The sequence below is a fragment of the Suillus fuscotomentosus genome (genome assembly GCF_016647785.1).
Source record: "Suillus fuscotomentosus strain FC203 chromosome Unknown F5891scaffold_1, whole genome shotgun sequence".
Lineage (NCBI taxonomy): Eukaryota > Fungi > Basidiomycota > Agaricomycetes > Boletales > Suillaceae > Suillus > Suillus fuscotomentosus.
Window position 1 is genome coordinate 399,046 of NW_024539513.1, and position 11,471 is coordinate 410,516.

The 11,471-nt window shown below is 47.6% G+C and overlaps 3 protein-coding genes across 3 annotated transcripts; 2 read left to right on the forward strand and 1 right to left on the reverse strand.

Moving 5' to 3' along the window:
* Positions 1–640: 640 nt before the first annotated feature.
* F5891DRAFT_973701 (uncharacterized protein) lies at positions 641–4,918 on the forward strand (the record flags this gene model as incomplete). The annotated part of the gene is made up of 17 exons (XM_041376386.1): positions 641–730; positions 795–938; positions 1,033–1,059; positions 1,127–1,315; positions 1,709–1,778; positions 2,243–2,365; positions 2,665–2,869; positions 2,962–3,463; positions 3,503–3,520; positions 3,561–3,580; positions 3,616–3,684; positions 3,738–3,812; positions 4,289–4,331; positions 4,426–4,452; positions 4,520–4,637; positions 4,746–4,787; positions 4,905–4,918. 17 exons carry the CDS (start codon positions 641–643, stop codon positions 4,916–4,918), a joined length of 1,776 nt encoding a protein of 591 aa, XP_041233815.1.
* A 4,091-nt stretch (positions 4,919–9,009) lies between these two features.
* F5891DRAFT_1168495 (uncharacterized protein) lies at positions 9,010–9,939 on the forward strand (the record flags this gene model as incomplete). Its single annotated transcript, XM_041365455.1, has 5 exons — positions 9,010–9,205; positions 9,261–9,389; positions 9,491–9,563; positions 9,614–9,808; positions 9,917–9,939. Exons 1-5 carry the CDS (start codon positions 9,131–9,133, stop codon positions 9,937–9,939), a joined length of 495 nt encoding a protein of 164 aa, XP_041233816.1. The 5' UTR covers positions 9,010–9,130.
* A 92-nt stretch (positions 9,940–10,031) lies between these two features.
* F5891DRAFT_1134113 (uncharacterized protein) lies at positions 10,032–11,449 on the reverse strand. The gene is made up of 3 exons (XM_041364768.1): positions 11,185–11,449; positions 10,383–11,131; positions 10,032–10,312 (listed from the first exon to the last, which is right to left on the reverse strand). The coding sequence occupies exons 1-3, from the start codon at positions 11,228–11,230 to the stop codon at positions 10,244–10,246; spliced, it is 864 nt and encodes a 287-aa protein (XP_041233817.1). The 5' UTR covers positions 11,231–11,449; the 3' UTR covers positions 10,032–10,243.
* Between the last annotated feature and the right edge of the window lie 22 nt (positions 11,450–11,471).

Below are 11,471 nucleotides of genomic sequence, written 5' to 3' on the forward strand. Positions count from 1 at the left end.
TCTGTGACAGACACCCCTGACAGTTTGGGTTGTGGCAGAATAATTGGCGATAGTCAAGCCCTTTCGACGATCTCAAGCCGAGGAACAGAACTGGCATAACAGTCCGCTAGCGAGACGATAGTACGTGCTCGAACTCTTGTATATGTCTGACGCGGCACAGGAAAACAAAGGGAAACTCCAAGGTGAGCGTGTACGGGAAGTTCTAAACGGAATGTACGATTCAAGTATCCCCTATAGCAATTAATACGTCCACAATCAAACCTACGTTGCAAGCTACTATTACAAGTACGTCCGCGCCCCATGATGCTAATAACCAATTATAACTGATAGTAATGCAGAATTCAGGGCTGATCACGGCGTTTATGGATCTGGCATCTTTGCTGTACAGAGCATCTGGCGCCATCTATCCGCGAGAAAGACGATCCGATTCTTCTTGCAGCCATGAGACAGTCCAAACTCCCGACGAAAGACAACAAATGAATTACAGGAGCATTTACTAAGAACGGTGATCGTGTATTAGGTAAGGGATAAGGACTATCGATAATAATGGCTGATTTCTCCAAGCTAGCTAGACTCGGTAGGGATTATAATTAACATGGAATATCGATTATGGCGCAAGCTACGTATAGCGAGTATTATCATGATTGTCAAGGGAATTCATTGCGGTGTCCTGAAAATTTCCAGTCAAGTTGGGAGTAGGCCATTTGCAGCTACAGTCGCTGACGGCTGGGTAGGTGGCATACTCGAAGCGCTAACACCAACAGATCCACGAACCACTACTGTGTCATCATCAGACTCGGGAGGGAAGAAGTTCACAATTAGGCTTACATGTGGGGTGTGCATTGGCTCCAACGATACCCAGCATCATTGAAACGAATACAAGAACAACAGTCGAGATGCGCATCGTGATTCGTGGAGAATCAAGAACAAATAATAATGTGAGTTGAAAAATCTTTGTAGGGTCTCATGAAGACGAATGGTAGCCTTTATGCATGTCTTGCACACCGGTGCGATGCAATGCATCTGACATAGGATTTAGCACGGCGCGCATTTATTATGGTATGCGCTGTACGAGTGTAACCATATGGGAGACTAGTGTGACTCGGGCCATGGATACTGTGATCAGGCTGAGAACTACACCGCGGACGAGTCACCTCACCTCACTGGCCAAGTCATCCATATTTTCCGCGGCTATGCTTGGTCAAAGGTGCATAATTTGGGCGAGGCCAGGCACGAGGAGGAATGTACATGGATAATAAATATGGTCGGGCCCATGGCGAGCAATCTGCGTGACAATCTGCGACCTGATAGTACCGTGTGTGCCTGCACTCTTGCATATTGCTGGTGTTGCGATGATCGATATTCCTGGTACGCGGGCGAGCTGAAACGTCGATGACCAAATCAGTGCATGGATAAAGCAAAGCGGCTAGTAAAATGTATCCGTGCAATATGATATTCTTCATGACTTCAAAATGTAAGTGGTAAACCAATTCCGGTAATGATATCGATACGACATGTATGTGTCCCTGGAGAATCTATAAATTAACGATGAGGTCGATGCTAGAGCGTTAGCGCCATCTTAACACATTTTCATTGGCTATGATTCTCCATATCCTCCGAGGGGTTACATCTCCCAACATCCAATTCATCCTTAGCATGGGTACAAGTGTTCAACGTTCAGACATATTGCTCAATGTTGAAACACCAGATAGTTATCAGAACGAAGCTTCGCACAAACTTCTCGTGCTCCCAGCCCCAGCCAGCAGATAAGGCGTGGTGTAAGCACGCTGGCTTACCTGAGTTCTCATAATCAGTACATATACCATCGCTGATACTGAAAGCTAAGCTTTCAGTATTTCACCTTTTGGTGTAACGGTTATGCGTGGCGGCGGTCTGACCATGTTACACGTGGTCTCAGTACACAAATCTGCGCATTCCACAGAAATTGAAGGATACCGCTACTACTAATATATATAGATTATAGATCCTATGTCTCCTATAGCAATGATGAACTATGGTCACATGCAGTGGCAGCCAGAAATCCTAGTACTCAATTGGCCCTTTCTCTGCAAACGTCTTGCATCAGATTCCCACGATCCCGCTGTTGCTTGAGTTCTCACGGTTAGAGGGAACCAGGGAATTCGAAAGTTTCGTTCGTCCGTCCGTCCGTCCATGCCAGCCTCCCGTCTGTTCGGGACGTTCTGGCTGTCCCAGTTGTAGTAAATCGTGTTGGCAATACTAGATACTACCCATGGCCCTCCGGGCATAACTCCTGCACAACGGGTGCCATCTACTCAGGTGCAAGTAGAACGGGCCGACCCTGGCCTGACGAAAGCATCTGTCTGGACAACAACCGTTGGCATCAGTGAGCCAAAAATTTCGAACTATCTCACTCAGGCTCATTACAATTTCCAGTTGGTTGATTCACTCGCATGACCCGATCACTTTACTCGGCCATCGCTTTTACATGTTGCGCCATCCTTATCCCAATCAATGTATCCTACAACCTCAAGAACGTCCCTTCGACGGAACGGGATGCCCTTTCCATTTTGACCATCCGGGTTGTGAAGGGTTCTTTCCTCTTTGCACACATATCGTAGTCTCGTACGTGATCTCAGCGCTCGTCATGGTTTTCATATCTGCAATGATATTGATGGTTATCAGGATGTTTTCCGGGAACTTCCGAATGTTGGGAATTTGCTGACCTGTTCATTCGGGACGTCCAGGATGTCCAGGGCAGGCGGACCCGGCTCGGACGGTCGGACAACCTGACCTTTCGAGATTTCCGGTTTCTACCGCGGTTACTCCCGAACCACCGCTTTTTGAACGAGCGTCCACTCTTGGTTTTCGCTCAGCTTGTCTCTATTCCGTGCGTTATCAGACGTCTGTGTGCCCCCCCCCCCTGGAAGCGGCTGTTTCCACCCTTGTGTCAAAGTCAGATGAGTATCCAGCTTGGTTCAGTCAGAGTGAGCAGACTATTGCGAATCACCTGTCGGGTCTCCTCGGGCCTGTGCTCGCCGATGCTGCCCGGTTGCTTCCCTCTGGTGGAAGGGGCCGGAAAAAGGCTGATCATGTTAATGTTATCGTAGGACACTTTGTTCAGGCTCGCACAGGATTGATGGCTTTGCCTTGCTTGGCCATCGACGAAGCTCTCTCAGATGTTGTCCTTCCTTCTGGCTGCGACCGCCGATTGGTTCCTCTCCTGTCTGCACACTTCGCCCGCGTGTATGGTGATCAGGTCACTGAGGTGCTGCGGCGCCCCCCACCAGGCTGTTATGCTTGTGACAACCTGGATTGTTCGCGTGTTCCATGGTCTGCCCTTTCCATTGAGTCTCTCACCCGTCGGCTGTGCACTCTGTCTGTCGACGTGCTATCGCAGTGCATCTGCCGTCTGCCTTTCGATGGTCGCCCTGTGTTAAACACCCGGTCACGTACTAAGAGCAGCAATGGTCTGGCTTGCCACGTCCGTGAACGTGCAATGGGAACAGAACTGGCATGACAGTCCGCTAGCGAGACGATAGTACGTGCTCGAACTCTTGTATATGTCTGACGCGGCACAGGAAAACAGAGAAACTCCAAGGTGAGCATGTAGGAAAAGCTCTAAACCGAATGTAGTATTCAAGTATTCCCTATAGCAGTTGATACGTCCACAATAAAACCTACGTTGCAAAGCTACTATAACAGGTATGTCCACGCCCCATGGTGCTAATAGGCAATTGCAACTGATATTAATGCAGAATTCAGGGCTACTTAATCACGGCATATATGGATCTGGCATTCTTGCTGTACAGGGCATCTGGCGCCATCTATCCGTGAGAAAGACGATCCGATTCTTCTTGCAACCATGAGATAGTCCAAACTCCCGACGAAAGAGAACAAATAGATTACAGGAGCACTCGCTAAGAGGGATGATCGTGTGCTAGGTAAGGGATAAGGACTATCGATTATGATAATGGCTGATTTCTCCAAGCTAGCTAGACTCGGTAGAATAATTAACATGGAATATCGATTATGGTGCAAACTACGCATAGGAAGTATCGTCATGATTGTCAAGAGAATTCATTTCGGTGTCAGAAAATTCCCAGTCAAGCTGGGGGTAGGCCATTTGCAACTACAGTCACTGACGGGGTGGCGCACACGAAACGGCCGCAGCAAGAACACATCCACCATTTACTGCTGTGTCATCATCAGACTCGGGAGGGAAGAAGTTCACAATTATGCTCACATGTGGGGTGTGCATTGGTTCCAATGATACCCAGCATCATTGAGATGAATACAAGAACAACAGTCGAGATGCGCATCGTGAAGAATCAGGAAGAACGAACAATAATGTGAGTTGAAAAATCTTTGTAGGGTCTCACGAAGACGAATGGTGCCCTTTATACATGTCTTGCGCGCCGGTGCGATGCGATGTATCTGACATAGGATTTAGCACGGCACCCATGTATTATGGTATGCGCTGCACGAGTGTAACCATAGGGGAGACTAGTGTGACTCGGGCCATGGATACTGTGATCAGGCTGAGAACTACACCACGGACGAGTCACCTCACTTCACTGGCCAAGTCATCCATATTGGCCGCAGCTATGCTTGGTCAAAGGTGTATAATTTGGGCGAGGCCAGGCACGAGGAGGAATGTACACTGGATAATAAATATGGTCGGGCCCATGGCGAGCAATCTGCATGACAATCTGCGATCTGATAGTACCGTGTGTGCCTGCACTCTTGCATATTGCCTGATACAGCCCTTGAAGCGGATGCTGGTGTTGCGATGATCAATATCCCTGGTACGCGAGCAAGCTGAAATGTCGATGACCAAACCAGTGCATGGACAAAGCAAAGCGGCTAGTAAAATGTATCCGTGCAATATGCTATTCTTCATGACTTCAAAATGTAACTGGTAGACCGATTCCGGTAATAATATCGATACGACATGTACGTGTCCCTGGAAAATCTATAAATTAACGATGAGGTCGATGCTAGGGCGTTAGCGCCATCTTGACGCATTTCCATTGGCTATGATTCCCCATATCCTCCGAGGAGTTACATCTCCCAACATCTGTTCCATCCTTAGCATGGGTACAAGTGTTCAGACATATTGCTCAACATTGAAACACCAGATAGTTATCAGAACGAAGCTTCGCACAAACTTCTCGTGCTCCCAGGCTGAACTACCAGACGAGTGTTAATGTCCAGTGCTATAAATCACTCTAAGATAAAAAAAAATGGGTGTACTACTCCTGGAAGGCAACAGTCATGTCGGTTTCTACTTCGGAGCCGGTCGCAAATTAAGTTAGTGTTGAATTCTTGAATACTAGGGGTACAGCGGATAAGGCGTGGTCTCAGTACACAAATCTGCGCATTCCACATAAATTGAAGGACACCGCTACTAATATAGATTAGAGATCCTATGTCTCCTATAGCAATGATGAACTATGGTCACATGCAGTGGCAGCATGGCCAGAGATCGGTGTACAAGGTTGGAGACAAATAGCCGAATTTACTTACAAAGCAAGAACAAATTCATCATGATGGATTTGTCAGCCCTTCGAAATCGCTATACGACCTAAATCTCCGCTTCCGACAGAAAGTGCGGGATTTGGCCAGTCTGCGTGAGGCCTGTCTATACAGACAAGTCACAGACTCCGTGCTAAAGTCTGGGGGGCAGGTCTGCCAGCAGTTGTCCGGAAAGTGCCGGGAAGTCTGCCCGCTGTATTATGTCATAATCTAGTGTCAGTCCCCAACCATCCCGCCATCCCGCCATCAGCCTCTCCCGCCATTTCACGTTGCCCGCCGTGCCTACAGAAAACATATCAATCTTTCTGAGTTTGATTGAAGGCGAACCGTACTTGTTTGATGTTTTTTTCGTGACAAGCTTACAGGCTCAATGCATTCCATATGCTCTAAATACTCCACCGCCTATTCTTGCAGACTTGATTGCATTTTGATGTTGTCAGGTCACCGAGCTTTGCCATCATACTTGAAAATGCCTATAGTTTGGTTGTGGCCGAGCGCTCCGAAACCGGTGATAGCCACGGTTAGGCCCTTCCAGCGATCCAAAGCTTATTGCTTACATTACAATCTCATAACGAAGCGATAGTACGTGTTCGAATTCATGTATATTATCTGACGCAGCACAAGGAACACTAAGGTTATGGGCACCTCCAAGCAGGATTCGGTATTCGACTATTCGTCCAAGATGCTCATTCTTTGTTGTATCCTCCCCTTCCTGGTTCCCTCGCTTCCCTATTATATCCTCCCCTTCCTGGTTCCCTCGTTTCCCTATTATATCCTCCCCTTCCTGGCTCCCTCGCTTCCCTATTATATCCTCCCCTTCCTGGTTCCCTTGCTTCCCTGTTATATCCTCCCCTTCCTGGTTCTCTTGGTACTTCACGCTGGACATCTACCGCATCATCTTCAGACTCGGGGCCGGAACTAGCTCATAATTCGATTACACTCACTCTCGACGGAGGCCCCAGCGATTGGGGAAGCAGCAACTCCGATGACGGTCAGCATCATTCCGACAGATATAAGAACAACAGATGAGACGCGCATTGTGAGGGAGCGGAAGATTGAAAGCAAATATTGCTGGGTTTGATTGAAGAAAAATCGCGCCTTTTATGTGTTTCGGGACACAAGGTTACGAGCTTAATGCTGATGCACATGCACGTGCACATACTCTGGGGATAGTAGCACCACTAGCCACCGCCTACGGCTGCGGTCCTGAGTTCATTTTGAAATTGTCAAGCCAGCATTCTTTACTATTATGCTTGCAACCTTAATTTCTGACAGACACCCCTGACAGTTTGGTTTGTGGCAGAGCACTCGCACTCAGCGCAAACCGAAGGAAAAGTTGGTGTGCACAATTGGCGATAGTCGAGCCCTTTCGACGATCTCAAGCCGAGGCACATAAATAGCATCACAGTCCACTAGCGAGATGATAGTATGTGCTCGAACTCTTGTATATGTCTGACGCGGCACAAGAAACCAGAGGAAAACTCCAAGTTACGGGAAGCTCCAAACGGAATTTGGTATTCAAATATTCCCTATAGCAATTGATACGTCCATAATCAAACCTACGTTGCAAAGCTACTGTCACAAGTACCTCCGCGCCCCATGATGCTAATAACCAATTGCAATTGATAGTAATGCAGAATTCAAGGGGTAATCACAGCATTTATGGATCTGGCATCCTTGCTATACAGAGCATCTGACGCCATCAATCCGCGAGAAAGACGATCCGATTCTCCTTGTAGCCATGAGAAAGTCCCAAATCCCGACGAAAGAGAACAAATAAATTACTGGAGCAGATGCATTCACTGAGAGCGGTGATTATGCATTAGTTAATTTAGGTAAGGGATGGTGATTTCTCCAAGCTAGCTAGACTCGGTAGGGATTATAATTGAAATGGAATATCGTTTATGGCGCAAACTAGGTATAGTAATGATTGTCAAGAGAATTCATTGCGGTGTCCAGAAAATTCCCAGTCAAGCTGAGAGTAGGCCATTTGCAGCTACAGTCATTGACGGCTCGACACGTCGTGGTGGCATGCCCGTAGCCTGACCGTTAATACCATCAGTGCCACGGACCACTACTACGTCATCATTAGACTCGAGAATGAAGAAGTTCACAATTTGCTTACATATGGGGTGTGCATTGGCTCCAATGATGCCCAGCATCATTGAAATGAATACAATAACAACAATTGAGAAGCGCATCGTGAAGAATATGAAGAATAAATAATAATGTGACTTGGAAAATCTTTGTAGGGTCTCACGAAGAGGAATGGTAGTCTTTATGCATGTCTTGCACGCCAGTACGATGCGATGCATCCGAGTCTGACATAGGATTTAGCACGGCGCCCATGCGCTGCACAAGCGTAACCATAGGGGAGACCAGTGTGACTCAGGCCATGCATAATGCTGAGAACTACACCACGGACGAGTCACCTCGCTGGCCAAGTCATCCATATTTACCGCGGATATGCTTTGTCAAAGCCCTTTACTAGTGCATGATTTGGGTGAGGCCAGGCACGAGGAGGAATGTGCACTGGATGATAAATATGATCGGGCCCATGGCAAGGCCAATCTGCATGACAATATGATACTAGCGATCTGATAGTACCGTGCGTGCCCGCACTCTTGCATATCGCCTGATACAGCCCTTGAAGCGGATGCTGGTGTTGCGGTGAATCGTGATCGATATTCCTGGCACGCGAGCAAGCTGAAACGTCGAGGACCAAACCAGTGCATGGGCGGCTAGTAAAGATGTATCCGTGCAATACGCTATTCTTCGTGGTTTCAAAATGTGAGTGGTAAACCGATTTCAGTAATGATATCGATACGACATGCACGCGTCCCCGGACAATCTATAAATTAACAATGAGGTCGATGCTAGAGCGTGAGTGGCGGCGTTAGCGCCATCTTAACGCATTTCCATCAGCTATGCTTCTCCATATCCTTCGAGGAGTTACATCTCCCAACATCTGTTCCATCCTTAGCATGGGTGCAAGTGTTCAGATATAGTATTGCTCGACGTTGGAACATCAAATATTTACCACAACAAAGTTTCGCACAAACATCTCGTGCTCCCAGGCTAAACCACCAAAAGTGTTAATGTCCAGTTCTATGATAACACATGGGTGTACTACTCCTGGAAGGCAATACTTCGTCCGGAGCCGGTCGCAACTTGAAGTGTTGCATTCTTGAACACTGGTGGCACAACGGATACTAAGGCGCAGTGGTCCCAGTACAAACATCTGCACATTCCGCAAAATTTGAAGGACATCGCTATAGATCAGAGATCCTATGTCTCCTATGGCAACGATGAACTGTGGTCACATGCAGTGGCAGCCAGAGATCGGTGTACCAAGGCTGATATAATAACCGAATGAAACAGTGTTTGGCAAAGCCAAGTAAAAACCATAAATAGGCTATGTAGTGTTATTTTTAGCTTTCCTTAGTCAGTACTCTTGCATGTTTGTGGAGACTTGATTTCTTTCAGGCTGCTCGCACGTTTAGCTGCGAAGTCGACACTTTCACTTTGTCAAAAGAACAAAAGGCTCTAGCTGAGGAATGCATTAAGTTAAGGCAGCTGGTCGAGTCTGCAAGATGTCATTCGTGTTTATCTTATGGATTACTGCAAAATTCCTACTACTTCTTTCAAGAAGGCCTGTTATGCTTTTACTAGCATCGAGATGCTTGAGGTGTGTAATCAATTGCCAGTGTTGGCATCTTGATGATTTACGCTCAGTCGTATAGCATGTGGCCTCTAAGCACTACCATGGCCACTTCAAACTTGTCGATTTTGCTCTAAAGTCCAGCAATGCAACAGCTGTGGCTAGTGCATCAATATTCCCAGAATTGCGATACTCTGGCTATCAGCACGCTGTTTGCATTTCTAAAACTCCACATGCTAACTAAAAGATTTCGGCCTGAGGATTTCATGCGCCAATACATGTGGCTTAATTCTTACCTCCCTAGTGCCACAGCGCTCATTACCACCGCAAACGCTGGTTTCAGAAGGGCGTTTCATGCTCGAGGGTGTTGTAAATCGCGCAGCTCGTAAGTGCTTTTGCTTTGCATGGCGTTGTCAATAACTAATCCTTGTGTAGTACGTGTAGACTACCCACGGACGCTGCACGAATGGGGACGTCGTCTTAATGCCAATGTCAGACGAGACTTGATTGTCGAAGACTACCCTAGTCTAGAAGACAAGGCCGAATACGATACTTTCCAGCGCAAATGGCAATACCTGTTTGCATTATGCGGGCGCTGGTTTTACCAACATGCTAACATTCACCCGTCCGGTAAGTTGACATGCATTTTCATTGGCCCTTTCCCTTGATTCTTTTCATAGAATGACCTGCCACCTGCGACTGAAATCAAAGTGCATCACTGCCTGCGTTTTGAATCAGGGATTCGAATAATTATGGAATAGGGTATCAATACATTGCATAGATCCGCGACTTCACATCGTTACTTTCGCATCCATACACTTACCACTGTCTCTTATTTACGTACGGGAATACTATTGTTTTATGTACCACTGGTAGCCCTTGGTTTGACAACTTGACTTCGCCCCGAGCAAGGGTCAAAGAGCTCGCTCCCTATCCTTCAGCTTCAACTTGACAAGTCGCCCCTGAAGGCTGACTTGTCACTTACGAAGACTTCACATCAACGAGTCGGCGAACGACGAGGGCATGTTAACAACAACGAGAAACAGCGCATTAAGGCAGTGACTGCTAGGCAGGATGGGCGCGAAGGTAACGGATCATCTCCTGAATCTTCAACACCTTCTGTTCCGTCGGCATCTGTAAAAAGCATAAAATTAATAGTTTAATAACTTGCGTCCCTATCAAAGCCCTGCAGGAGGTTACTCACTTCAAAAAAGTGGTTCATCCTTCGGCGCCTATCTTCATCTGCCGCTTCCTGAAGAGCGATGTCATCTACAAAAGGATGCGTACCGCCGAGATCTCGTCTCTGGTGGGAAGAATAGTGACTAGTATTGGTAGGGGGGACTGCCCATTCCTGTGTAATGCCCCAGCCTTTATCCTGGTTGGAAGAAGAGCTACTAGTATTGGTAGGGGGGGCTGCCCATTCCTCCGTAACGCCCCAGCCTTTATCCTGGTGGCCCAATGTCAAGTCCGTACCGGTGGCAGCCTTGGGAACAGACACATCATCTTTACGCCCCCATCCATCGCTCCCCTTTTCATGATTCGGCTTCCTCAAAGCTCCCAACATCCCCCAAACCTCATCAGAGGTCCGCCATCCGCCATTCTCCTCCATCATCTGCAGGAATTCCTCCATCCTTAGCACCTCCGAGTCACCCCTCTCAGCAGCATCCACCCCACGGATCCAGAACGGCACTAGATCATACACATGATCCACGTGCGTCTGCATCTCCCATGTGCGTAGGCCATCGGAAGTTAGCGGAGGCTGTTCGAGGGTTCCCCAGCCGTCATCGTCCCGTGGTTGCCACCACTCTACTTCAGAAATGTGTTGCGCGTGTTCATGAGATGTATTCTCGTGTCGAACTGCGGCTTGCATAGTCGTGAAATGGAATTGATTGGGGCGCCTTGAGATGCAAATGTTGCAAGTCCATCCGCGGCGTGAGCCGTCGGGGGTAAAATCTATAAGCGGATCATGATCATGCGTCTAGGTACCGTTCAATGTAAGGACGTACATTGTTTCTTGTTAAATTTCAACTTCTTGGAAGAACGGGGTGCCATGGGTTCAGATCGAGAGTACTCAGAGGATGATGGGATGATTGAGAAAGTGTGAGGGCTGCCTCAGAGCCTGTGGAAGATCAGTATAAATGTCCTTCAATTGGTGTCCACAGACCAGGACTCCAGTGGCACAGTCCACAATTACGATGAGCAGCCGTATATATTCCGCATACGGAACAACTTCGTATTTCCACTGTGTACGTTGCTAATACAAGAGAACCACGAGGACAAGCCAACAATATTG

Excerpts from the sequence above, each read along its gene's own strand:
- F5891DRAFT_1134113 (XM_041364768.1), bottom strand. The coding sequence starts at position 11,230 with ATGGCACCCCGTTCTTCCAAGAAGTTGAAATTTAACAAGAAACAAT. Across the intron at positions 11,132-11,184 it reads GAAATTTAACAAGAAACAAT|ATTTTACCCCCGACGGCTCA; the intron begins GTACGTCCTTAC and ends ATCCGCTTATAG. Across the intron at positions 10,313-10,382 it reads GGATGAACCACTTTTTTGAA|ATGCCGACGGAACAGAAGGT; the intron begins GTGAGTAACCTC and ends TGCTTTTTACAG.